Source organism: Natator depressus, chromosome 4, assembly GCF_965152275.1.
Source record: "Natator depressus isolate rNatDep1 chromosome 4, rNatDep2.hap1, whole genome shotgun sequence".
NCBI lineage: Eukaryota > Metazoa > Chordata > Testudines > Cheloniidae > Natator > Natator depressus.
This window is the reverse complement of record NC_134237.1, coordinates 11,580,536-11,606,487: the sequence shown is the minus strand read 5'-3', so window position 1 is coordinate 11,606,487 and position 25,952 is coordinate 11,580,536. Positions and strand designations below refer to the sequence as shown.

Here is a 25,952-nt window from a genome sequence, read left to right as displayed (position 1 = left end):
ATTGGAGCATAAGCTTTTGTGGGTGAATACATGCATTCGACAAAGTGGGTATTCACCCACGAAAGCTTATGCTCCAATACGTCTGTTAGTCTATAAACTGCCACAGGACTCTTAGTCTGGATCTCTAAAAGCGGCAAACACGGCTACCCCTCTGATACTTTAAAACATGTTGAATTGCTACTAAATATAGCCTTTCATAAATTTGGTGCTTCTTTTTGCTAACCAGGAGGATGTACTATATGCATTTATTTAAACGATTAGTTGAACTTTTAACTTTTTACATATTTTATTATATTAAAAAATTAAGGATTATGCCTTTATTTATTAGATTAACTTTTTGTGATTTTTGTGATTTGTGCCAAATTCTATTTGGATGGAAATTCAACTTAAATTAAAAATGAACAAAAACAGAATTTTATTTTTATTTTTTTAAAATAAAGCTACCTTAAATGTGCTGGGTGCATAAGAAGAAAAGTTTTAAATGTAAAATAAAGTTTTTCAAAATGTGTGATAAACTAACTGATGTATTAAACAAAGTAAATATTATCTGTAGTTAGTGAATTGAACAGATTATTTCTGGTCACCATGTGCTTCCACATTTTTGAACTAGTAGATCCCATGCGCTTTCACCAAGTTTTTATTCATAGATCAGAAGAGGAAAAGAAGTTTTCCTTCTTTTTCAACTCCCAATTGATGTCTTAACTTTCAGTGAACTCATCATTGAATTTAACTAGTTGAATACATTGAAATGAAATAGGTGTTCTCTCTGCACTGCAGAAGAGATTACTGCTGTCAAAAGTTGGTTTGGCATTTCAAAACTTGGCAGCAAACGTACTTTTTCGTATTATATTTTTATGTTACTGTACTGGTCTGAATGGAAAAGAAAGGATTAAAAGAATATTTAAAGACTAGTAAGATGGATGGAGCAGTATTCTGCAGATAGAATAAGATATTTAAAGCCAGTAGATGTACAATAAATTGAGCACAGAGAGAATAGTCAAAACAATGCGTTGATCTTTCATGATGTAATTTTATGGTCACCAGTATATTTTGCATATTTTTGTAATATCATATGCAAGTACCTGTACTAGAGTTTGTCTGAACCTCAGTTTTCAATAATGAAAGATAATTTAAGTGATAAATTGGATGAGTTCTGCAGAAAAATATAAAACTGAGGGCAAAAATTCCCTATTATTAAAACACCTCTTTTAACACTAAAATAGGGGGAAAAATATGTTTCTAAAAGAAATAGTAAAATGATGGTGTAGATTAACTGTACTTATACTAAATTTAACTTTGAGAGGAAATTTGAATAGGTGATAAAATTGTTCCTTTACTGTTTCAGATGGCTGACATGTCAAGTTCAAATGGTGAGGTTTTTTGGGTCTTTTAGACTAACTGAATTATTTTTTATTCTGTTTTTCCCTGTAAGGAATACAAACATTTGGAAAAAATGTTGTTGTCGCTGGAAGATCTAAGAATGTAGGAATGCCTATTTCAATGCTTTTACATACAGACGGAGAGCATGAAAGGCCTGGAGGTATGTCCAAGAATATTATGATTTACTTTAATAACCTGATCAGTGAAAATGCGCAAAATGAGAGATATGCAAAGGGGAAGGGGACAGAGAAAATGTAACAGTTCATCCCTAGTACCATCACTTAATTTTTTTAGAATCATACTCAGACAATCTTTTCTGTATTCTGAATATGTTTGGATTAATAATGTTTCCTTCAAGTTTCCATGCAGAAGACACCATGCTCGTAATCTCATGAAAATATTTATTCTTGCAAAATTTCCAGCTTAATTGTTTAAATTCAAGAGTTTCAGATTGTTTGGATAAGAATTTGAACTTTTGGATACTTATCCAAATTCAGCCCAAACTCTGCACTTCTGAGATTCATCAATCCCTACTTAAAATGAACATGTTCAATTTGGCCAATTGTCATTTTTGGAACACATCTTAGCAATCTTGTTAGTGTATAGTTCCTACATTTACCTTGTTTAGGTGCATAACTAGCTATTTGAAATCTCTCTACTCACCAACAAATCTATTCCACACAAACGCAGAAACAGTCTCCCAAGATAGATATTCCTCTGCGCTGAATCTGATGATAAGCGCAACTGAAGCAGTTAGACAGTGGTCTCTATCAATGTATTGAGGAAGGGGTTGATTAAAACAAAATTAAATTTTCTATCAGAAATTTATTTGAGCATGAGCTTTCGTGAGCTACAGCTCACTTCGTCGGATGCATACTGTGGATGAAGTGAGCTGTAGCTCACGAAAGCTCATGCTCAAATAAATGGGTTAGTCTCTAAGGTGCCACAAGTACTCCTTTTCTTTTTGCGAATACAGACTAACACGGCTGTTACTCTGAAATCTATAAGAAATGTTGACCGTAGAAATGTTAAAAATGATATGCAGTGACTTAATTTTTTATACATGTCCATCCTTAGGACTTTACTGAAAGCTTGCAAAGAAACACAAATCTCAAAGCAGAAATGGTCGTTTGTTTCTAGCTCACAGTGTCAGTAAGACAAACTATCCATAATCCAAACTCTCCTTATCTTCCTGTCTTCCTTGTCCCTTGTTTTTTCTGGGCCAATCACAATATTTCATCACTGAGAATAGTCTCAGCAACAACCATTTCATCTTGATTTCAAAGCCATGCAACAAATGCAGTTTGTCTTTCTCTCCCAGATAATTACATTGACTTAAATGGGACTATTCATGAAAGGCCCTTAATTTGGATTTCATCTTACTGAGTGATAAGTATTAATTTACACAGCTGATTAGGATCAAATCCTGAAAGGTGCTGAGCATCTGCTGAATTCCTGCTACCACTGGCCTTGGATCAGGCCCTCCCTTTTTGCCTCCATATACCTACGGCCCTGATTCAGCAAAGTACTTACACGTTCTTAACTTTAAGCACATAAATAGTTCCATTGACGTCAAATAAGGATGGGGTTTTAAGTTATATTAATGAGAAAATGCATCCAAAACAAATAAACTGTTTGCTCCAATATAGCTTAAAACTGTTGATAATGATTAATTTTTTATTGTATTAAAATAGTATCTTCTGTCAGGCATGTTGTCACGGTTACAGGGCGAGATGCACTTTAGACCCCTTTTAATCTCTCTCAACTTGCACCCCTTTGTGGAGAGGTTTAGCTACCTTCACCCCTCTCTGGGTGAAACCATGTGGTCCTACCACTCTTAGACTTGATCTCTGGTCTTCAGTCTCCTGTTTACTAACCATGTTAACCCAAAAGATCCAACTGTGTTTGGCATCTGTAAACTGTTTTCCTTTGGGTGCCCGAAACAGCTGCTGATTAAAGTGACTCAAAATATTTTATTCAAAAGAAAGCATTGTTTATTCAGCGAAATGTACATAATTCACACAACAAAGGATAACAACAAAAATATTTATATGCATAGGTCTTTACCTACATCGTAATCTTTCCTTGCAAGTTTTTGTAAGTTCCCTTCTGCCTGGCTATCTCCATCTCTAGGTTGAGAGAGAGAGTTGGTTTGCTGCAGTTTCTGTGTTGCTTTCTTAGTGTGTCTCTGTCAGAGTCTTCTCCCCTCAGCCCTCCAGGCAGCTGCTGACAACTGACTCTACCTCCTTCTTCCCTAAACCAGCATCTTTAAAGTTTTAGCATCCCCTATGTTCATGGGTATGGCTGGGAAAGAGTAAACTTTGCCAACCTAGTTGGAATCTGGCCCAGGGGTATTTCCCAATTGATAGCTTCCTCATTGTTTCCCCAGGGTGTGTTCTCTGAACTGTACATTATTTTTGCCATAGTTTCATTTCCCGATGATTTCCCCCAACAGCATCCTTTGATTTAATTCTGTGGAGCCAGGCAAGATGATATCACAGAGGTAAACTGAGGTACACATGATATTTATATAAAAATAATGCAGATACATCCCTCATTCTCCAAACTTTATATATTACTTTTAATTTTTTTGATGTTCTTTTAAATTATTGGTATGTATATCTGACCACTTTTGTAGTATACTGCTTATCAACGTTTATAAATGAAAAACAAAGTATCTTTTCAGCCTGAGACCTATAATGTTAACTCTTAGCCTGGAGGAATGTAGTTATGGTTCAATTTATGTCCCCCCTGAAAATAAGGAAAAATAAGTGTTTATAATGGGATTACTGATGCTTCCTTCATTATAGCGGCACTGATATGCCGCTATAATTGCAGTGTAAAAAGAATAACAAATGCTATTTAATTTTAAATAAGATATTACCCTCTTGCAACATTGTTTTGATGTTAGAACTGCAGAAGTGTCATTCATAAATGAAGTAAACATGGGTGTTGCTTAATTTCAGTCATGTTTAGTAGGAGTGTAGTGAAATGTATTATTAATATAATGAAATGTTGAAAGCTTGTTACTAATCATATAGTTGGTTTTTTCCATGAAGACTCTGTGGGAAAGTTAGTGTTTGGAACTTCTCTGTATGTTTTTGTAGTAATTATAGTCAGTGAAAAGCTTTGGGCTCAATCCTGCTCTCATGAAAATCAATGGGAGTTTTGCCATTCATTGCCCTGGAAGAAGAAGAATTAGTTCTCTTATATTGTTAGTTATGAGGTTTAAGGAAGAAGGACTAACTTTCCAAGTTCCTGTCTGCAATGCTGATCTAATTAGATGAGTGAAGTTTGATAGGCAAAAATACTGTACAGTTTTCTGGCTTCTACCAGCCAAGACTCAGAAGAATTAGTGATCTGAGACACTTTTTGTTTTATAATCAGAAAGAGAAATTGCTATGGAATTAGTTAGTAATGACCTGTTTCACAGCTTAGATATTCGGGCCAGTTAAATACCTCAGTTTCCTTCACTTGTATTCAGGATCTGCCTCTGTTCTCCCATGCTTAGAATTGTTGATACAGTATTTAAATGAACCAGTTCTCGCAATGTTTTCTTTGTAACGACTGCCATCTGAATTTATTTGCTCCAATGAAAGTTCGGCCTGCTTCCTGAGCATTCTGTTACTTACTGCTGTTGTCAATTAGGCCCCTAACATGTGGCCTAAATTACATGAAAATGTAATTAAAAATCTGCACAGCTACATCCATAACTAATGTTAAACCTTTTTCTTAAATCAGAAAGAATAGCAGAATGTGCAGAAAAAATAGCAAATATGGCAAGCCACCAGCTTGGCTTAACAGCGAAATCTTCAGTGAGCTTAAACTCAGAAAGGAAGCTTACAAAAAGTGGAAATTTGGACAGATGACTACGGAGGAGTATAAAAATATTGCTCGAGCACGTGGGGTGTAATCAGGAAGGCCAAGGCACGATTGGAGTTGCAGCTAGAAAGGGATGCGAAGGGTAACAAGAAGGGTTTCTACAGGTATGTTAGCAAGAAGAAGAAGGTCAGGGAAAGTGTGGGACCCTTACTGAATGGGGGAGGCAGCCTAGTGACACATGATGTGGAAAAAGCTGAAGTACTCAATGCTTTTTTTGCCTTGGTCTTCACAGACAAGATCAGGTCCCAGACTGCTACACTGGACAACACAGTATGGGGAGGAGGTAAGCAGCCCTCAGTGGTGAAAGAACAGGTTAAGGATTATTTAGAAAAGCTGGACATGCACAAGTCCATGGATCCAGATCTAATGCATCCAAGGGTGCTGAGTTGGCGGATGTGATTGCAGAGCCATTGGCCATTATCTTTGAAAATTCGTGGCGATCGGGGGAGGTCCCGGACAACTGGAAAAAGGGAAATACAGTGCCCATATTTAAAAAAGGGAAGAAAGAGAACCCAGAGAACTTCAGACAGGTGAGCCGAACTTCAGTCCCTGGAAAAATCATGGAGCAGGTCCTCAAGGAATCCATTTTGAAGCACTTGGAGGAGAGGAAGGTGATCAGGAACAGTCAACATGGATTCATCAAGGGCAAGTCATGCCTAACCTGATTGCCTTCTATGATGAGATAACTGGCTCTGTGGATATCGGGAAAGGGGTGGATGTGATATATCTTGACTTCAGCAAAGCTTTTGACACGGTCTTCCACAGTATTCTTGCCAGCAAGTTAAAGAAGTATGGATTGGATGAATGGACTATAAGGTGGATAGAAAGCTGGCTGGAATGACGGGCTGAACGGGTAGTGATCAATGGTTTGATGTCTAGTTGGCAGCCAGTATCAAGCGGAGTGTCCCAGGGGTCAGTCCTGGGGCCGATTTTGTTTAACATCTTTATTAATGATCTGGATGATGGGATGAATTTCACCCTCAGCAAGTTCGCAGATGACACTAAGCTGTGCAGAGAGGTAGATATGCTGGAGGGTAGGGATGGGGTCCAGAGTGGCCTAGACAAATTAGAGGATTGAGCCAAAAGAAATCTGATGAGGTTCAACAAGGACAAGTGCAGAGTCCTGCACTTAGGAAGGAAGAATCCTGTGCTCCACTACAGGCTGGGGACTGACTGGCTAAGCAGCAGTTCTGCAGAAAAGGACCTGGGGATTACAGCGGATGAAAAGCTGGATATGAGTCAGCAGTGTGCCCTTGTTGCCAATAAGGCCAACGGCATATTGGGCTGTATTAGTAGGAGCATTGCCAGCAGATCGAGGGAAGTGATTATTTCCCTCTACTTGGCACTGGTGAGGCCATACCTGGAGTATTGCGTTCGGTTTTGGGCCCCCCACTACAGAAGGGATGTGGACAAATTGGAGACAGTCCAGCGGAGGGCAACGAAAATTATTAGGGGGCTGGGGCACATAACTAACCCCAGTTCCCTCAGCCTCTCCTCGTAATTTAGTCTGCAGAAGAGAAGGGGAGGGGGGATTTGATAGCAGCCTTCAACTATCTGAAGGAGGGTTCCAAGGAGGATGGAGCTAGGCTGTTCTCAGTGGTGGCAGATGACAGAACAAGAAGCAACGGTCTCAATTACAGTGTGGGTGGGGAGATCTAGATTGGATATTAGGAAACACTATTTCACTAGGAGGGTGGTGAAGCACTGGAATGGGTTACCTATGGAGGTGGTGGAATCTCCATCCTTAGAGGTTTTTAAGGTCAGGCTTGACAAAGAGTTGGCTGGGATGATTTAGTTGGTGTTGGTCCTGCTTTGGTCTGGGGATTGGACTAGATGACCTCCTGAGGTCTCTTCCAACCCTAATATTCTATGATTCTATGATTGCATGACTCCTCCATATACATTTGATATCTAGAACTATGTAAACTATTTGTAGCAAATAGTTTGTTTGAGTAAATTAGTTCTTTGTCTGTTTGCAGATTTACTTATATCAACAGACTTAAACTTGTATGAACTTCTTTTTCAAGCTTATTTGACTAATGTTTTATGCAAACATCTTTCAGTCTATGGGATTTCTCACAAATTATAAGCAACTCCTATTCACCATCCATAATTCATTTTTTATGCTGTGTGACTGGACATCTGAGTCCCAGGGCTATTGTTTCTGTTCCATGATTGGATGTCTGAAACTTTTGTATACAGGGGGAGGGCTTGAATAAGTCACTGGAGCTGTTTAAGTCAGTTTCTAGATGACCATGCAAATACTTCTGTCACAAAACTTTGCAACTATATATTTGCACAGGTATTTGTAAGACTTTTGTTTTCTATGAACGTTCTTGCACATGAAAGTTATTTGTATGAATATTTGTGAGAACAAATGAAAGGGTTATGAATTACCACTGAAATACATCATTGTTTTTTCATTCCAGAAAATGTTTGCAATACTGTTTTGCAATATTCACTCAGCTTTCTGAAAGCCCTCCTCCTGGAAATATTTCCTGTTTCATTGTTTCACGCCAAAGGTTCTTAAAAGCTATAAAAACACTTTCTGTGCTGTCATCTTTCTCAAAACATATCTTTAAATACAATGAGCCTTGCTTCATTAGGAAATCTTTTTCATGCCCCTTGAGCTAATTTGTCAAGTTCTGTACTCTTTCCAGAATTTGAATATCTCTGTAGACTCAATATTCATTTCTGTATTGTACACAATACACTGTCATCTAACATTGCCTTCTAAAAGGATAGCATTATCTTACATGGCCTTTAAATGCCTACCCTGCATATACTTTGTAGGACTTTATTTGCTTGTTTTATTTGTCAAGGATGAAGCCTCTACTTTCTGACTATTGTTACTAATAGGTACTTTTCCTCCTGTGTTTCTGTGCATAAGGTACCGTTCAACATATAAGTGGCTTTTTCATTGGCTCTCCTTTGAAGCAGGATTTTATATTTATGAACACTGGAGAAATGAAGCAGGGGAACAAGGCAGGGGACTCGGCCAAAAGCTTCACCCAACCACTGAATAGAATCCAATTTTTTTTGTATAGCTTGATAAAGGAGATCATCATCATGCCTTTGGCTCCTCACATTTCCCCCCATAACACTCAACCACAGTATCTGCTCCCAGGTCGTGCCTCCAGCCTACTCTCCCCCGGCTCTCCCCTTCACCCCCACCATCATGTTGAGACTCCCAATGTGTTCCTGGCTGGCAAAGATACAATGTGCTGCTTTCCTCCCTGTCAAATGTATTGTACTTCTGGGGAGGTGTCTTTGTGTTTTATAGGTTAAATTATCTATTCTTCTAATCAAAGCATCCATAACAAAACAAGTGTGGGAATGAAAGGAAGATGGATGTGTAGGTGTGTAACAGGGTTTTTGCCAACCCAAAAGCTGGCCGTTACTTGGGACTTGGGTGACTTCTTATTAGAGGATGAATTAATTAAAGATGCTTCTGTCAGTTTAACCCTTATTTGGCTTGATAGGAGCTTTGTAGGAGATCCAAAAGTTGTCTTTGTAGGCATGATTTCCATCCCTATTTAATCAGTCTTTATCAAATGGTTGAATTACAGACACAAGGGGCTAGATTCTGCCCTGTGCTGTGACCCCTGTATGCTGGCTCTATGGAAAGCTCCCAGTCTTAAAGGGGATTCCCTAGAGGCATATAGCCAGCAGAACTGGCTCCCTTTCTTATACAGCCCCTGTCATAGTGGTATGGAGCTATGCACTTCAGGCACACTGTGACGGTAGGTGGCTCTGTGGGGAGTCATTGCAGCGTAGCATATTTTGAGTGGCCCCTGCTGTAGCCTAATCTGGGAGGTGCAAAAGTAGTGTACAGCCACCTTTGTACTTACGAGGCTCCCACAACCTCAGCTCAGCCACAGCCCAGAATCAGGGCCCAGGTGAGAGGGAAATGATAAAACAAGGGAAGCGTTTTGTTGGTTTCCTCAAAACACTCAGTTTACACATCATGCAAGTATAATAGATATTTGTAATCTGCAACAGTATTCACATCTTTGGTTATAAAACAAAATGAAGTTCTTTTGTGTATAATATTTGTATTATTTACTGCATTGTAGTCAAATTACCCAATGCTCAGGTAGTAGACAACATTCTTGTAATCCCTGAGAGCAAGGAGATAGTTGCTAAGGGAATCTTCATTGAATTTTCTATTATTAATTTGAAATCTCAAATTTAGCATTTTGGCATACATTTTACATACCTTTTCCTTGTTTTAATCTATAAATGAGAGTGAATATACTAATTGTGGTGAAATGGTCTAATGGTATAAATCTTTTTTAAAAGCATGTATGTTTCCTGGTTACATTAAGGGTTATAATTTGCATCATGCCATGTTTGAACCTACCCCCATAAACCAGCTACCTCTTACCATCTGACTTCTAAAAAGTAAAATACTAGTCAGAATTCTTCCCTCATTCTGACCCCTACTTCCCTGATAAATCAAAAACTTCACAGTGATTTCCCAAGACCATCCCACCAACGATGCACCACCTAGCATACAGCAACCTGTTGTTAAGGAGCATCTGGAATCCACTTGCACATCATTCTGGGTCAGGGTAATTGATGATGATGAGTGAGCAGAAAAGAAAAAAAGCTTGACTTTCAGATCTCATGGAGAGCTTGAAGGTCTAACATTTTTAAAAATGCATATTTTTAATTATAAAATTAAGAATTTTATCTGAAATCAGTGAAGGGCAATAAGCATCTAGCCCCACAGTGTCATTTTTCCAGCCACTGCTTAGAGTAGAACCACACTTTAAACATTTATGACCTTTGATGGAACATCCACCTGTTCCTTGTCAAATCTCACTAAACCAAGTCCCATTCTGTATTTCTTCTGAGTGGTTCTTTCCCTGACAACAATTATTCCTCCTCCACCAATAGGGGCAAAGGTGAAAAGTAAGTAAAAAATAGTCACCCCCAGTTTCTTCTAAGACTAAGACATCTACCCCCAAACAAACCCACACACCTTTAAAAGAAACTTTAAAAGGTTTTCCTCTTCCTCCTAAGAACCCAGTTAGAACAATAAATACAGATCCTCAAACAATGACTCTTTGAGGAAGGTTAAATTGGATGGCATCAATAATCTGATTAAATTATTTTCTATGGATTTACAGGCTTCTCTTAAAGCTGAAAAAGTTAGGGGCACAGGGGGATCTTTCTGGATGCTGAGAGAAGATACAGAACTTGTCTAGCTTTATCTGATCAGGATTAGGTTGTATCAGAGGTCACAGGTGTTCCTGGTGAGGAATCCCCCATATCTAAAAGTTTTGATAAATTGATACAATTTTATTTACAGACATATCTCAATTATGGGGCTCTTCTCCTGTGCTGGGTTCAACTATACTGATATGTTTCTAGAAGTCCTTCTGTCCTGCAGATGGCAACACCTCCCTAGCTGATCCCTCTGGCAGGAAAGTTGATGCTGGCCTCAGAAAGGAAATTGTATTCTTCTCTAGAACAGGGGTTCTCAAACTCCATTGCACTACGACCCCCTTCTGACAACAAAAATTATTACATGCCCCCAGGAGGGGGGACCAAAGCCTGAGCCCAGCTGTCCCGGGTGGCAGGTCCACAGCCTGAGCCCCACCATCCTGGGTGCGGGGGCCAAAGCCAAAGCCCAGGGGCTTCAGGCCCAGGCAGGGGGCCTGTAACCTGAGTCCCACAACCCAGGACTGAAGCCTTTGGGCTTTGGCTTCGGTCCTGGACAGTGGGGCTCAGGCTTTGGCCCCAGCCCCAAGCCCCAACAAGTCTGAGCCAGCCCTGGATACCCCATTAAAATGGGGTCCCACCCACTTTGGGGTCCCGACCCACAGTTTGAGAACCGTTGCTCTAGAAACCAGGCTGCAATCCTAACTATATTTGCAGGCTGGTGGAGTGATTTCAGCAGGAGCACACAAAAATCCTTAGTCAGCAAAATCTTTTCCTCCAAGTTTATTCTTGAAACTTAGGTAATGGTGTATAGAAAAAATATATTTATGCTATTTTAACCTAACCACAAAATAAATAGAAAAGCTCCCTACTTTGAGGTTCATACAAGTCCCATGATAACTGCTGTGGATGTGAAGCCCATTCTTCAGTGCAGCTGCTAATTGTTTGGCTTTAGGCATTGCCTAAGGACAAATCCTTCCTCAGAAGTTCTAGGGAAAGCCTGTAATGTTCAGCCTTAGAAGCTGATTAAGTTTCCAGCCTACTCTTGACTGCAGACTCTCTGGCCTGTAATATAGTAGCTCAAAAGGCTGTGTGATTATGTGCATGAAGGAAAGGTATTTTTTTTTCTAAACAAGCTGGCATTTCCTCTCTTCAGAGGAAGTTTCTTTGATGAAAGTTGGTGTGGAAGGACTTTTCAGCTTTATAAAAGTCTTCCTTTCTAAAATCTTAATGAGAACTGTACCCATATTTACTGTTGCAAAGGTGGCTCTTCTTTCAGAGATCCCCTATTAGATACACAGCTATGTTTCTTGGCTCTGGATTCCATAATGTCAGGGTCTATATTTCCCCTCCCTCGACTTTTTTCCCTAAGGGAATGGGAACTGATAACATCAGTTTCTAATTGCTGCCTCATGGACATTTCCTCCTCTGTGGCTTCATCCCTTTTGATCTCCCCATCAGTCCAGAAGAGAGGGCAGGTCTACAGCACTTCATCTCTGGTGTTGCAGTTTTAGCATGGAACAGGAACTAGGCATGCTACCCTTTTCTTCACCGTTCATTTGAAGCTTAAGGATACCAAGCAATGATGTAAAATAGCTGAATTCTTTTGTTCTTTACAAGAAATTTGAGATCAGTGGCAGCAGCAGCTCAGCTGGCGCATTACTTATGCTTGGAGGAGTTGAGTTACACATTCCAGAAGCTCAACAACATTATCAATTCCTGCACGTGGTAATGCAGAATTATTAGTACCAGCATAAAGCTCTTCCATTCAGGATAGCAGCTACACCTCAGGCTGTTTTCCAGAGTCTAGATTGTCCTGGCAATGTGAGGCATTTAGTGTGCTTTTCTGAAATCTTAGCAATTATAGATCAGTGCAGACAATCTGGAATCTATTATTTATATCAATGAACATGGAAACCCATCGCGCTAATTTCCTAAGAGGAGATCTGGTTCTTCTGCAATTTGGGTGGAAAAAATAAATTAACTATAAAGTGGTTCATCTAATATAAGCATCTCAATACGCAAGCAGGTTGGCTAACGTATCAATTCACTTATGTGAGAGCGAGATCCTTGGAGAAGAAAAACTTTTGCCAGTGGAATTGCTCCCTCATTAAACCTTTTTGTGCCAATGATAATCAGTAGGTCGAAAGATATGACAGCAGGTTTCCAGAAAGAATAATATCTCCTTTCTGTTTCCACAATATCTGTTTTGTGCATTTCCTTTCATTTATTGATCCCTAAGATGCTAAGGGAGGAAAATGTAGCTTTAAGTAACCTCAAGGCCTAAGCTTCATCTATAGGATTCTTGACAAGAATGATTGGGGTGTTGTTATCACAGCAGACCTTTTAGCTAAGAGATTCTAGAAGAATGGTCCATCTTACACTCAGAGTCAGCTGCAGCCAGGCTCTTCATCCTTGGAGCCTGAATTTGAGTACGGAAAGTTGCTGCCCTCCCTTTGATCCCTAATCATCTTTTCTGTCTATCTCCTGTCACTTAGAATTGTGTTTCAGCCAGCCAACCATCCAGGTTTTTTTTTCCAGGGACCCCATCAACAAAGAACTTAAGTGCTGAACAGTTAGATCAGATCTGTACAGTATGCTGATGTCCAGAGGGTACTTTGTAGGGGATTCACCCTTTCCAGTTTCTATGAGTCTATGCTTGTTGGTTTCTTTTTGGCTTATTTGGTTGTTTTTTTTCCTTGTTTGTTTTTAACTTTGGCTATGGATAAGCTTTAACAGATAGGTGAGTTTTGCAACAGCTTTTTAAATTCTCTCAGTGTAACCTCCTCTGGTCCACTGATTCAGTGAATCTGTTCCCACACTCTGGGTGTCTCCCTGCTGCCAATTACTGTAGTATTCATGATTCATTTCTCTTGTGGGAGAGCACATAAAGTACAGGCATATGCTGGAAGAGGGAGTGACCTTCACAGTAGGGTGGATACATGAAGGATGGATAGGGAAAAAGAACAAGGAATCCAGCAAGGGCACAGTTTGAAGGTATAGGAAGAAAAGTGTATCAATGAGATGAGGTGCAGATTTGATCAATAATAGATATTCCTGAGGTGTCGGAGCAGATGGCAGGGACTGAAATAGTGAAAATTGTAATGTAAAATTTTAAGAGGAGACAATGTGCCAGGGGACCTGAAATGGATGGAGGGTGAACAGCATGGGGTAGAACAGGTTCAGCATATGCAGGGAAGATAGCAAAGAGAAAGAGAGGGGGCATCAGGCTCAGGGCCTAGGAAGAGTCTCCTTTGCTGATTGTTACCTTCATTGCTTTCACAATTATCTCCTCCTTGCTTTTGGAAGACAACCAGGAAGCATGGTCCCCATGCTCACAAACCTCCTTGATTTGCATGATGGGCTACTCTCGGGTTCTCTGTCAGGTTCCCCACAATTGTACGATTTTTCATGTCTAGTGTTAGGAGACACAGAAGAACTGTCCTTGCCCAACTACATACACCCATGCAAGGGCAGGTCTCCAAAGCTTCTGAGTTAGCCCAAAAGACTGTAGGCCTCCATTTGCCATGCAAACTCTTCCTGTGGTCTCTGGCACAGATGAGTGATCAGCTCTTTGTTTAACAGCAAGTAACAGGAGATGGTGGAACAAGACTTTTCTGCATCTGCAATGAGAGAAAAGCAGAAATGGATATTTGGGAGACATTTTCCTTTCTACTTTTTTTGGTATCCATATTAATGGAATAATAAGTGTCTGAGCAGTGTGAGATGAGCTATCATTGTGCTTCTCCTGGGGTTTAGGAGAAGAAGGCATAGGACAGCCAAGATACCTCGCTTGATAATACCATAGGATTTGGTCTGGATAATTTCTTCCCCTGAGGGGGCATAGTGACAGGCATTCTCAAGTCTGTCTAATAGGAATTTTATCAGATACACAAATAGTGACAGTGTTGTTAATTGTTTTGGGCATGAATGTTTCTTAAAGAAATCCTCTCCTCTCTGAAATCTGCTAGGGACACTGCAATCAACAGGGATATTCCATGTGCTGGCCGCCAACATGAAACTAATGGTAGCCAGGGGCAGAGCTTTGTAAGCAGAAAATCCTTGGTGGTAGACTTCCATATTGGTGTTATAGCTCCCAGGAATCCCCATGCAATCCAAGCTGTGTAGTGGATAGAACGGAGGCAGAGCCATGCATGTCTCCTTCCTGCACGATGAACCATTTTCAAATCCAAAGGGAAATATCAACAAGAATGAATGCTGTTCCTGTTAACGTTAATTACCACTTGTTGCACATTCAAACCTCTCCAAAACATACATTGAAAACTAAACTCTGACCTGCGGGAAATGCAGAGATGTGAAGGTATCTCTGCTGTTACCTCTGGTTGTAGACACAGAGAAGTCCATAGTCTCCCTCAGAATTTGTGCCACAGAATGGCAAGAGAGGTGTATAGTAGGCACAGAGAGAGATGAATGATCAAGGGCATATGAGGAGAAAGTTATAAACATAGTCTCTTTATATCCAGTGTTTTAGGTTGTGATGAGTGAAGGGGTCTTATAATGCTATACTCATATCACATTTAGTAAAATAGATTCATGAGGCCAAATTCATTCCCATGTAATTCCATGAACCTCAGTGACGTTAACCCAGAAAAGAATTTAGTCCACACTGTTAAACAGCTGCACTGGGTTATGCTTTTGAAGGATGAGACTGATATGGTTGCACTTCTTTGTACCTGTGGGAGGGCAAGCAATGGCATTCTGCATATGCTGAAAAAAAGGTGTCCAGTCATAAAAAAGAAATATATCTGATGACGTATCAGATCATAAGACAGGAATTTATTTGATCAAGTGTGTGTTCTTAATATGCCAAAATCTAATGAATCATTTCCACATGTTAATAAATACTTCATGGGAGTTTTATAAATGACAATTAATTGTGAATATTGTACATTACAGGTGATGCTACAGTGACAATTACTCACAGATATACTCCAAAAGAGCAGCTGAAGATCCATACCCAACTAGCTGACATTATAATAGTAGCTGCAGGTAATACTAAGTGTCCTTAATACTACAATGGCAAATGTTAAAAACTCACCAGGTGCTCGGTTTCTACAACTGTGGTGCCACTATCCGTTTTAAATGTGTTATCTAAGTGGGTTGTGATCATCCTTGCTGAGGGTGCTTCAGTGGGTCCGCTTGTTTTGAGTAAGGGAAGAGATTTGGCCCTCAGTTTTTGCCCTTCATATTTGCAGATTCATAAACTAGTTTCTCATCATGTATGACACCTTCCCTTTAGGGAAGCTTAAGGATGAACTCAGGAATGGAAACCAGTCAGTGCACAGCTAATACAGGTATAATTATATAAACTAAAACATTTTCTGTACTGTACAAAAATGGTGAGTCATTCAGCTTCTGACAGTAGGGTTTCCGTAAATCAGCTGGAGGCCATGTTCAGGTAACAATAGTGTCTTTCTTTTGCTATTAGAATTAAGGGCAGTCTTGGCAAATTAAATGTGGTGTTTTGGTATTATGTATGTATTATTCATCCTTGTTTTGTACAATTGCAGTATAAAGAGGTAAACGGAAGAATGGGCTGTTGAAAGAATGGATTTTCTATAATTAGTAACTGGAAAGTTCAGTGGTTTGATATTACTGGAGATATGTAGACAGAAATACTTGTGTTTTGATTGGGCTTTTCTTTACTAAATAAAGAACTGATCAGAGTTCCAACTTTGGATGGCAAATGTTGCTTTAATGATATTTTTAATATACATCTTAACAACATTAGAAACAAGTTTGGCCAATGTCTATGTAGTTCTTCTATTTTTTTTTTCACAGTGGTCATTCAAGCCCCTCTTGCTGTACACAGGATTTGTGTCATTTCACCTCCCCGATCACTCCTCCACACTCCAAACCCCAAGCCTTGCTAACTGCCTTCCAGATGAATATGGGTATGGCTTACTCTGAGGCTTATCATTTCTGTTCAAATGTGAAGTGAGGTGCTGCTTTCCCTGACAGGGTAAATGCACTTCTTCACATGCCAGCTTAGGAGCAAGAAAACAAGCTCGGGTCTTGAGCTCAGATCTCCCATATGGTGATTACTAGACTGTGCACTTAACCAGAATTCACAAATTATAAGTAGAAAATAATAATGGATGTGGAATCATTTTCTTTAGCGTGTCTGTGTAGATAAATGCTGCTTAGTAGTTCATCAGAACTTACTGTCAGGGTTTAATCACAGCTTCTGAACAGAGTTTGTTGTTGGCTATGCTTGCAGTTAAACTGCGTTCAGTACCAATTCAGCAATACCTGTTGCTTACACTTTTTCTTCATGTCACTCGTTAGAGGAACATGATACAACACTCATTACACAATACGAGATATATCTGGGCTAGATTGGGCAAAGTATACGCAGCCCTGCATTGGGTGTGGCGTGGAGTTGCACAGCCCCAGTGGAAGCTTCGGGAGAGATCGCGCCTCAGGAAGGCATAATCCCTTTAAGTTTCCCTGAGTTCACAGGAACTGTGCAGACTGCATCTTTCTCTGGGATGGTGCAATATTCTCCCCGATGTGCCTGGCTTGCTCTGCTGCTAGGATGAAGGGAGTTCAGGGCATGAACCTATTTCCTCCCCACCCCATTTGTGGTGGGACCACAGTTGCGACAGGGCTGTATGTGGGAAGTGCCAGCAGGAGGAGGCTCCTTGTGTGTTCCCTAACACATCTATAGCAGGCCCACTTGCAGGATGGCTCTCAGTTTGACTCCTTTTCTGCAATAAATGCTATTCATGATGCAATACTCTATCTTCCATTTAGTTGTTAGTTTTTGAAGCCTGCATTTTATCAAGCCAATGGTTTATTCATTTCCTCAAGTGTTCTTATTTCACATTTCTTGCAGAAAACAGCTCTGCCTAAATTGTGATTTTGAAAAAATAGATAATTAGCTTTTTCTGCAAAACCTACGCATTTAAGAATTTCCCACATATTAGACATAAAGCATGTTAGGAGTCAGTGATCTCCTAGCCGTTGATATGCAAAGGAGACTTTGGTAAATCACAGAATCCTAGAAATGTAGGGTTGGAAGGGATCTCAAGAGGTCATCTAGTCCAGCCCTCTGTGCTGAGGCAGAATTAAATAACTGTGTTAATTTTGGGGGGGAGGAGCAAGCAATTTTTTTTGTTTAGTTTAAGTATTACTGTGTTAATGGGGCATGTTCTCAAATCGTTATAAAGGATTTAGCTGTGCAACTCCTGCTAGCTTTAATAAGAGTTGTAGAGTATGACTCTATGCCGCTCAGATAATTTCCCCCCATAAAATTGTGGAGTGGTCCTATTACCAGTACAACTTCCAGTTTATTGTGTAACAGTTTGATGAAATAGACATAGGCCAGCACCTCTCAACATTATTGGAACGTATATTAGAAAATTTGCCTCTTTCAACACTTTTCAAGCTCATCTATATACAATATAGAGAGAGAAATGTTGTTGTATCACCTCTCTCTCATACAGCAGTCCCTTTCTCCCCTAAAACAGCTTGCATCCAGAAACACTCACTTTTGCTTTCTATTCTCCTGCCCCCCACAGCTCTCTCAAACCATTCTGGCCTGTGACCCAGCTAGTGGGAGAAGGGAAACCTATTACAACATATATCTCTGAGGGGCACTGCAGATGTTCTGTTCTAGAGTATTAGAATGACCATATTACTAAAGAGTGGCAGAGTCAAGAGAATGAAGGTGTCCTTATAACACATGAAGCAAGACTGTATTTTATTTTAAAGATGGAATGTTTTCTCATTTAAAAAGCGGGGGGTTCTGTAATGTAATAGGTAAGAAAATTTGGAAATGGCTTTGAGTGGTTACACTTATCAGAATAACATGTCATTCCTTTTAGATCATGTAAAATAGAATATGGAGGTAATGTACAAGTATTTCTATACTTTATTCCTCAATAGCACATAATGGTTTAGGTGTCGTATAGTATTTGTCTTAACAGTTGAGGGAACTGTTAGTTAACTAGCTGCCTAGCCAGGCAGATCTGTCTGATGTCTAGTCAGATCTATTGTTGTTGTCTCTAAAGCCATAGCAATAAGTCACATTAAAAATATAAAACACTATAAGTTTATTTAAATATTGGAACACAGTTCAAAAAGATGGCACTAAAATTCTGTTCTTGACAGGAAGGGCTTTTCTCTGCGTTAAAGAGAATTGTTGAAATGGTTCAAAGAGCTTATGTTGGATTTTAGCAGAGCCTGGAAACCAGATTAGAGCAGTCATCTCTCTGCACAAGCCTCGGTGTTAAAATCAAGCTCCTTCCGATGAGGATTCTTGCAAAGAAGAGAGTCTTTGTGGACCATTCCTGCTTCCATTGACATCAAAAGAGTTTTGCTGTTGTCTTCAATGGGAGTAAGATCAGGCTGCATGTGTGTCTACAAAGAGGTCACCCTTATGCTTACCAATTACCTTGGATAACAACCTTGGCATTTGTAGAATTCTAGTTATTTCCTCTAATGATTGATTATAAGGAAGTTTAGCTAAAACTGCAAATTTTGAGATAACCTTCCATTCTATTCTGGTTCTTATACCACATTCATCACCGTGGTATCTTCCTGTATAGTGTTTTAAGTGACGTAACTATCATCTGTGGTTTTCTCTTTCTCCCATCTTCTCTCTGAGCTGAAGGGAATTATGTGAGTTTTTCTTTTTATGTGTATTAAGTTGTTTTTATTAGTGATGGCTGGTTGAAGACATGCACTGTGCACTTGAGTTCAGTTGGAATTTCTTAGTTGCTGAGGGCTTCACGCTCAGGTAGACTGCACTGCTGTAGTCCAGTTAGAAGTTAATGAAGGTGTGTTTTACTGAGGCCAGGTCATCATCCATCAGGATGGGATGCAATCTCCTAACTAGCTATAGGTAGTAGAATTATTTATTTGTGTTATTATGGAGGTTGCTCTGCACTTGCTTAGCATCAGCAAGGAATCCAAGAGCACTCCTAAAATGTGGACTGACTAACCGATTTTGGGTGTGTATCTTCAACCAAAGGAGACTGTTTCATAGCTACAAACTTCTCTGCATTTACTTCTGCCAGTAACGTAACCTCCACTTGTCCAGGTTCAACCTCAAGCAATTATTCTTCATCCATGAACTGATCTCAGTCAAGTACTGGGTTAGCTTGGTGACAGTGGTGTTTTCATATGTAGTGAAAGATAGAGTTGTGTGTCACCTGCATATCTTGAGTCCCCAATGTCTTGCTAGATCTCCTAGTGGCTGCATGTATATGTCGAACAGTTGCAATATTTTATCTGCTTCTAGAATAGTAAAATTTGTGTCAGCAATGTTACGTAAACAATATTGTACGCTGTTCAGGTAAATGGTTGGAATGTCAAATATTTAACAGTTAAATATATGGGAAATCAAAGAATCCAAGGATGTGCTGTGAAATAGGATCTTACATAGCCTCACTGAAATTATTTGCTCATTGTAGACACAGCCTCTTGACATCAACCTTGTTTCTGACCCTCAAAATCTAATTAAAACCATGGTGTTTTCTGTGTATCAAAACTATGACAAAGATACTGAAAAAATAAACCAATTGTATAATTTTCTATAATTAAGAGCAGATTACTTAGTTCTGTATCTGGCTGTGTTAATCAAATATTTCTTGATGATTTCAGGTATTCCAAAGTTGATTACAGCTGATATGGTTAAAGAAGGTGCAGCTGTGATTGATGTAGGCATCAACCATATCCATGATCCTCTGACACGGAAAACCAAATTAGTAGGGGATGTGGACTTTGAAGGTAAGAAAAATACCCCTTCTGATATAAAAGTACTGGATAAGTTGGGTTTAAGGTATTTGATTATTTTTAAAAATGAGATGGTTAAATTAATTTGTCAAATCGGATCTTTTCTCCTCACCTGAAGAAGTGTATTGACAAAGCAAGAAGTTGTATCTAAGCTTAATACATACTCTATTAAAGAGCCCAAGTATGACTGTTTTTAAAGGAAACTGGTACATATAATTATAAAATGCATACCAGCACTGATGACAGGTGCAGGGGAAGCAATGGCAAAGGGCTGTGGTGCCACTTCCTCCCCAAGTTTCCCATCTCCCTTTAGGCATCTTGTGTCCATGACCACTAAGAGAAAGCCATCCCCAGACCTCAACAAGTTTAGGGACTCCAATTGCATATAGTATGTATTACAGCATCACTGGTCAAGTTGCTGTTATCAAGGATCTTTCTGTACTTCCACTGGAAACTCGTATTTTAAAATATTAATTTTGCTTAAGTAATTTTCTCCATGCTAAGACTTGCTATATATAAATCTTTTGATCCTGAAAATCTTGGTGAAATTATCCTATCTTAGATCACAAATGACAATGTGCACATTGATCTCATTTTAGTATCCTGTTTTTGTGCAATGTATTACCAAACAACTGCACAATACGTCTTGATTGACAATGTCTGCTCAAAAGAAGCTCTAGACTGGAATAGCAGGATTGTTATAGTTCAAAATTAAAGTTTATTGGCAGAGCTGTGTGTGGGAAGCTTACACCTATCCACATTCTAGCTATTGGCCCGTCATTTTTGATATGCATTAAATTCATTCACATTTTTTAAAAATAATCTTTCAAGTCTTGGCATACAGGCTCTCAGTCCAACAGCGCAATTGTATTCAAAATGTTTTTTAAAGGACTACTAGAGCTTCACACACACAAACTAGACAAAATCCTGCTTGCTTTACTCACACATAAAGATCTGTTAAAGTCAATGAAATTACTCTCATGAGTAGAGCAACAGGCTTGATCCTAGATATATTTTAGACATGTATGTGCGTATGTATAATTGCATGTTTAAAATAGAGATATACAGGAAGTTATTATGAAAATATAGTTGTAACAAAATGCTCTCTTCATTTGCTGCTTTGTACAGGAGTAAGTAAAAGATGGTAAAATGGTACAAGAAATGTTACATAGCAGATGCTGTTCAGAACTGCAACAAAATATAGTAAACAAAACTAGTAAACTACTAGTATATACAAGGGAACATAATTTGCATAAACACATCTTAAATATGTGTGCCACATTTCTCTTTCTTTCTTTAAAAAGTTTATCTGACACTCTGAATATAACATAAAGCTATATCCGGATGGCCAGGTCATGATTCAAAGTTTCTGTACATGCAGACATAGTACTGTGCTGTGTATGTCTTGACAAGTTCTGCTGTGGCTTGTTCCTCAGGATTTTACCTGGGGTGAGGGAAGATCCCAGAAGGAGGGAGGAACTTTAACTTGTGTTATGCCACTGAAGTTATAGGTAGTACTTAACTGCACATTGCCATAGGGAGATTGTTTTGTTTTGATTAATGATTTAGTGAAACTTTCACCGATACTAATGAACCAGCAACAATCTGATGCATATAGGCTGTAAAGTAAAACATTTACATGCAGATTATTCGACTTAGCAGTTAAGAAGTGGAGCAAGCCATTATATCGAGTGAAAATGATATGGTAATCACAATCTGAGTTATTAGATATTTGCATTTTTGTTTAACGTGTTTGTTTTCACCAACAGTATCTTAAATTGAGGAAAGTATTGTACTGAGAATTAATTTAATGATTCTCTGAATTATAATCGGTTAGTATACAAATCTGACCATTTGGCTGAATTCATATTTATACACATCTGATTTTTTTTTTTTTAGGGTTGAATATAAGATGCTTTAAATGGCCAGCAGTAATATGCAGTAACAGTTTAAAGTGTCACCTGTCTCCATCCTGCCACCCTCCCTAATCTCAGCTGTTCTGTACTATTAAACCATCCTTGACATAGAAAAATGTGCACTGGAATAGAAAGCGGGGCATTAATTCTCACATGGGCAATCCAAATTTAAATTTCCTTTATAAGAAACATGTATAAATATGGCTTGGATTAATCAAGCAGTATGATTTGAGATCACCTTTAACAGCAGGGTGGGATCTTCAATTGCCACATCACAACTAACATCTTGGATTCCCTGCTTTATAAATACTGAAAGATGCTATTTAAAACTAAAGCAAGCTTTAAATGCTTTAAAAGTGGACAGTGGGGTGAATTCCCACCTCTGCTGGAAGGAGTTCAGGATGGCTCTCTACATCTGTTTTTGAAGATCTTATAAAGTTTTACTTTATGGTATTTATAAAATTTCTCTTTATGCTCAAAGAAACTATAATAAAACAAAGTTTTCAAGCTTCACATTTGAGCAGAGATGAGGATCAAAATCATGTGGGTGTCCATGCTTACTCTTCCCCAGAATATAAGGTTAAAACAGACATCTGATGGGACTCAAAGGAAATAAACATAAAAATTGTAATAGGGAATAGTTGTGCAACATACAAAACATTATATAATTAGCCTGTGGCACTCACTTCCACAGAGTATCATTAAAGTAAATAGCTTTAGTAAGTTTCAAAAGAGGAATAAGTATTTTGGTGCAGGCCCAACACAATGGGCTTTATGCAGCACTTTATCATGTACATGAATTGATGTCAAAGGGCCTAATCATGTTTGAATTTTTAAGTATTTCCCCCTATTAGTCCTGGGGGAGATTTTCAAAACCACCCGAGAGGCTTAAGAGCACAAGTTCCACTGACTGTCAGTGAGACTTGTGCTCCTAATTCCCTTAGGTGCTATTGAAAACCTCCCCTCTTGTCTCTGATTTGCAGGTGAACTCTGTCCCCAGAGTTCAGGTTGGGTCTTTTCTCAACAGTGACTTCTAATGTGCCCAGGATAACCTGGCATTTGCTGATAACTGCCTGGAGTTTCTCATATGGCTCAACTAAAACCCTTCTTTTTCCTTCCTTCTTCCAGAGTCTGGGGTTTCATAGATTTGGCAGGAAGGCTGCAGCAGAGCCTCCATATGTCAATAAGGATTTTGCAGCAGATAGTAAATTTGATGGCTGCAACAGTTTTTGAAGTACCCATAGCATATTTTCTACACAAAACATCCGGAGTTTCTGACCATGCAGAGACGCACACCATATCTGTTCTCAGATGTTCTGAGTTGGTCCAAGTACAGAGACAATGTGAAATTAGCTATGGACTTCCAAGCAGGATCAGGCCTGACTTTTTCCATCCAGATTGTCTCTTACTGCTGTTGGTCTCTGAACCAATTCAATCCTGGTGTAAACAGCTGTCAGTTCATTGCTTATTTTGTCTCTCTATGCTTACTACACCCCAAACCTATTAAATAAATTGTTATATCCAGACGTTGCTCAAACTCGCACGCTTTCTCACTCAGGTAGTCCTGGTGTGTTTGGATCTTCTCTTTTGGACCAAAGGGGACAGCTCCTGTTGAAGGCAATGATAGCTGGGGGTACTCAGCACTTCTGAAAATCAGAATTTAGCTCCACACAACAAACTTCTGCTGGCCTAGCTATGTTGGTCAGGATCATGATGAGGTGTGACCCCTGACGGAGCTATGTTGGCAAAAGCCCTATATTGGCAAAACTGAGCTTCTGCCATTATAGCTTATTTCAGCCCCCCACCCCCACCCCTTCACTCCCAAACAGACTGAGCTATATTGGCAAAAGCTCAGTTTTGCCAGTATAAGCTGCATTCACACTAGGTGCGATTTGCCAGGCTAGTATACAAGTATAGCTATACCAGCAAAGCACTCTTTGTGTAGACATACCCTAAGGGTCTGAGGTAGGGCATCCCACATGAGTGGGATGTTTTGAAAAATTGGCCAATATCTGCAAGCATCTCTACCATGTGGATTGAGGCTCTTGGCCAGGGGTGGGCAAACTTTTTGGCCTGAGGGCCACATCAGGGTTCCAAAATTGTATGGAGGGCCAGGTAGGGAAGGCTGTGCCTCCCCAAACAGCCTGGCCCCATCCGCCCCCTCCCACTTCCTACCCCTGACTGCCCCCCTCATAACCCCCCACCCATCCAACCCACCCTGCTCCTTGTTCCCTGACCATCCCCTCCCGAGACCCTCCCGCTCCTAACCACTCCCCCCAGGACTCCACCCCCTTTCCAACCCCCCCTGCTCCCTGTCCCCTGACTGCCCCAACCCATATCCACACCCCCACCCCTTGACAGGCCCCCCGGGACTCCCAAGCCTATCCAACCCCCCCTGCACCCCCCATTCCCCATCCTCATTAGAAACAATGGAGTTACACTGGTGTACAACTACTGTACAAAGTGGAAAATCACAGCCTAGATATTCACATAGGGAAAAAATAGTACTTTGTATGAAATATATAATGAAAAAGTTACATTTTAAATTAATGACAATTTGGAGTAAATAACGTGCTAAATGTAATGTTTGTGCCAAAATGCTCTCGTGAGTGTTGTACACAGCTCAACTTTTGATCTGCAAAAGTTGCAGACTGCTCCTTGAGACTGTTACCCACAAACGTTTAGTTCAAAGAGTGAAGTTATGTTTGTATCTGGCTGTTGTTGACAAGAGTGAGTCTAGTTGGTTGGCATAAGAGCACTGTCATCTACTCTTCTGTGATTAATCCTCTTAGATGTCTGAAGTTCTTAACTTTAAAGGAACCTAGCAAATGAAGACTGTTCCCAAAGTAGAGGATCCTGTTTGTCAAGGAAACAATCTGCTTTTCGTTTCTTGTGAAGAATCAAAGAAATATTTTAAAGTTCTAAATAAGCTGCAAAATGACAACTCGTTCCCCTTAAGCGCTTAATTAGAATCCTGGCATTTTCCAGACTGCCAAATAAATGCTTAGGGCACTGTATGTTTCAAGAGTCTCCATGCAGTTAAAGCAGATTCAGAGGCTAGAGCTTTTACATCACCTAAAAGTGAAGGTGAGACAAAGTCATTGGTAATGCAACACGTCATTTGCTGCTGATTGGTCTGTCCTATCCAAACACCATCTCAGAAACTGCACATTGATTTATCATGTTTCACAGTCAAACCAAATCTACTTATAACTTTCAGGGCCAAATTTTCAGATCTGGGCACCGAAGTTTGTCTGCAAAAAATGCATTCAACACATCCACGTTTACTCCTCTAAATAGGGATTTACCAGACTGCAATCACCCTTTTGCAAGGGCAAACTCATTTTTAGATGGCTTTACTTAGTCACCTACTGTTCATTTTAAAAATGTGGCCCTTGGACTGTCCTTTGCAAATTGACCCTAGGCAGGTAGTTATGTAAGCCAGTATAAAATTAAACCTTTGCAGGATAATGGTACAGTACATAACAATACAGTGCAGGAATAGAAACTGCCCAGCATCTGAGAAAAACAGCACCCTATGCATTTAGTCCTAGCAGGGTCACCAGCATGTCAGGTAATTAATACTATCCATGATTTTCATTGCTAAGCTTTCTACAGGAAAAACATCTTCAGTTTGTATATTGCATCTCTTTGTAAATAAGATGGTATAAATTGCATTCTGAATAGTACCCCAAAGAAAACCATGAAATATTACCACTTGGAAACAAATTTGTTGCCATTTGAGATACATTCTGTTTTAATTAGTATTATGTTATTCCCCAAAACGGGATAACAGTCTTGATATGTGCTAATATTCGTTCAGGCATGGGTATAGTTCCATTC

The 25,952-nt window shown here is 39.5% G+C and overlaps 1 protein-coding gene across 2 annotated transcripts in view; it reads left to right on the top strand.

The window, feature by feature from the left end:
- The window catches only part of MTHFD2L (methylenetetrahydrofolate dehydrogenase (NADP+ dependent) 2 like), a 59,707-nt gene that overhangs the window by 30,295 nt on the left and 3,460 nt on the right, over window positions 1-25,952 (top strand). The window contains exons 5-8 of one of the 2 annotated variants that reach the window (XM_074950399.1): window positions 1,433-1,540; window positions 5,495-5,545; window positions 15,349-15,441; window positions 20,062-20,187. In XM_074950399.1, coding sequence (XP_074806500.1) covers window positions 1,433-1,540; window positions 5,495-5,545; window positions 15,349-15,441; window positions 20,062-20,187 — 378 coding nt within the window. The remainder of the gene's footprint in view (window positions 1-1,432; window positions 1,541-5,494; window positions 5,546-15,348; window positions 15,442-20,061; window positions 20,188-25,952) is intronic. The other variant, XM_074950400.1, reaches the window with a different exon arrangement.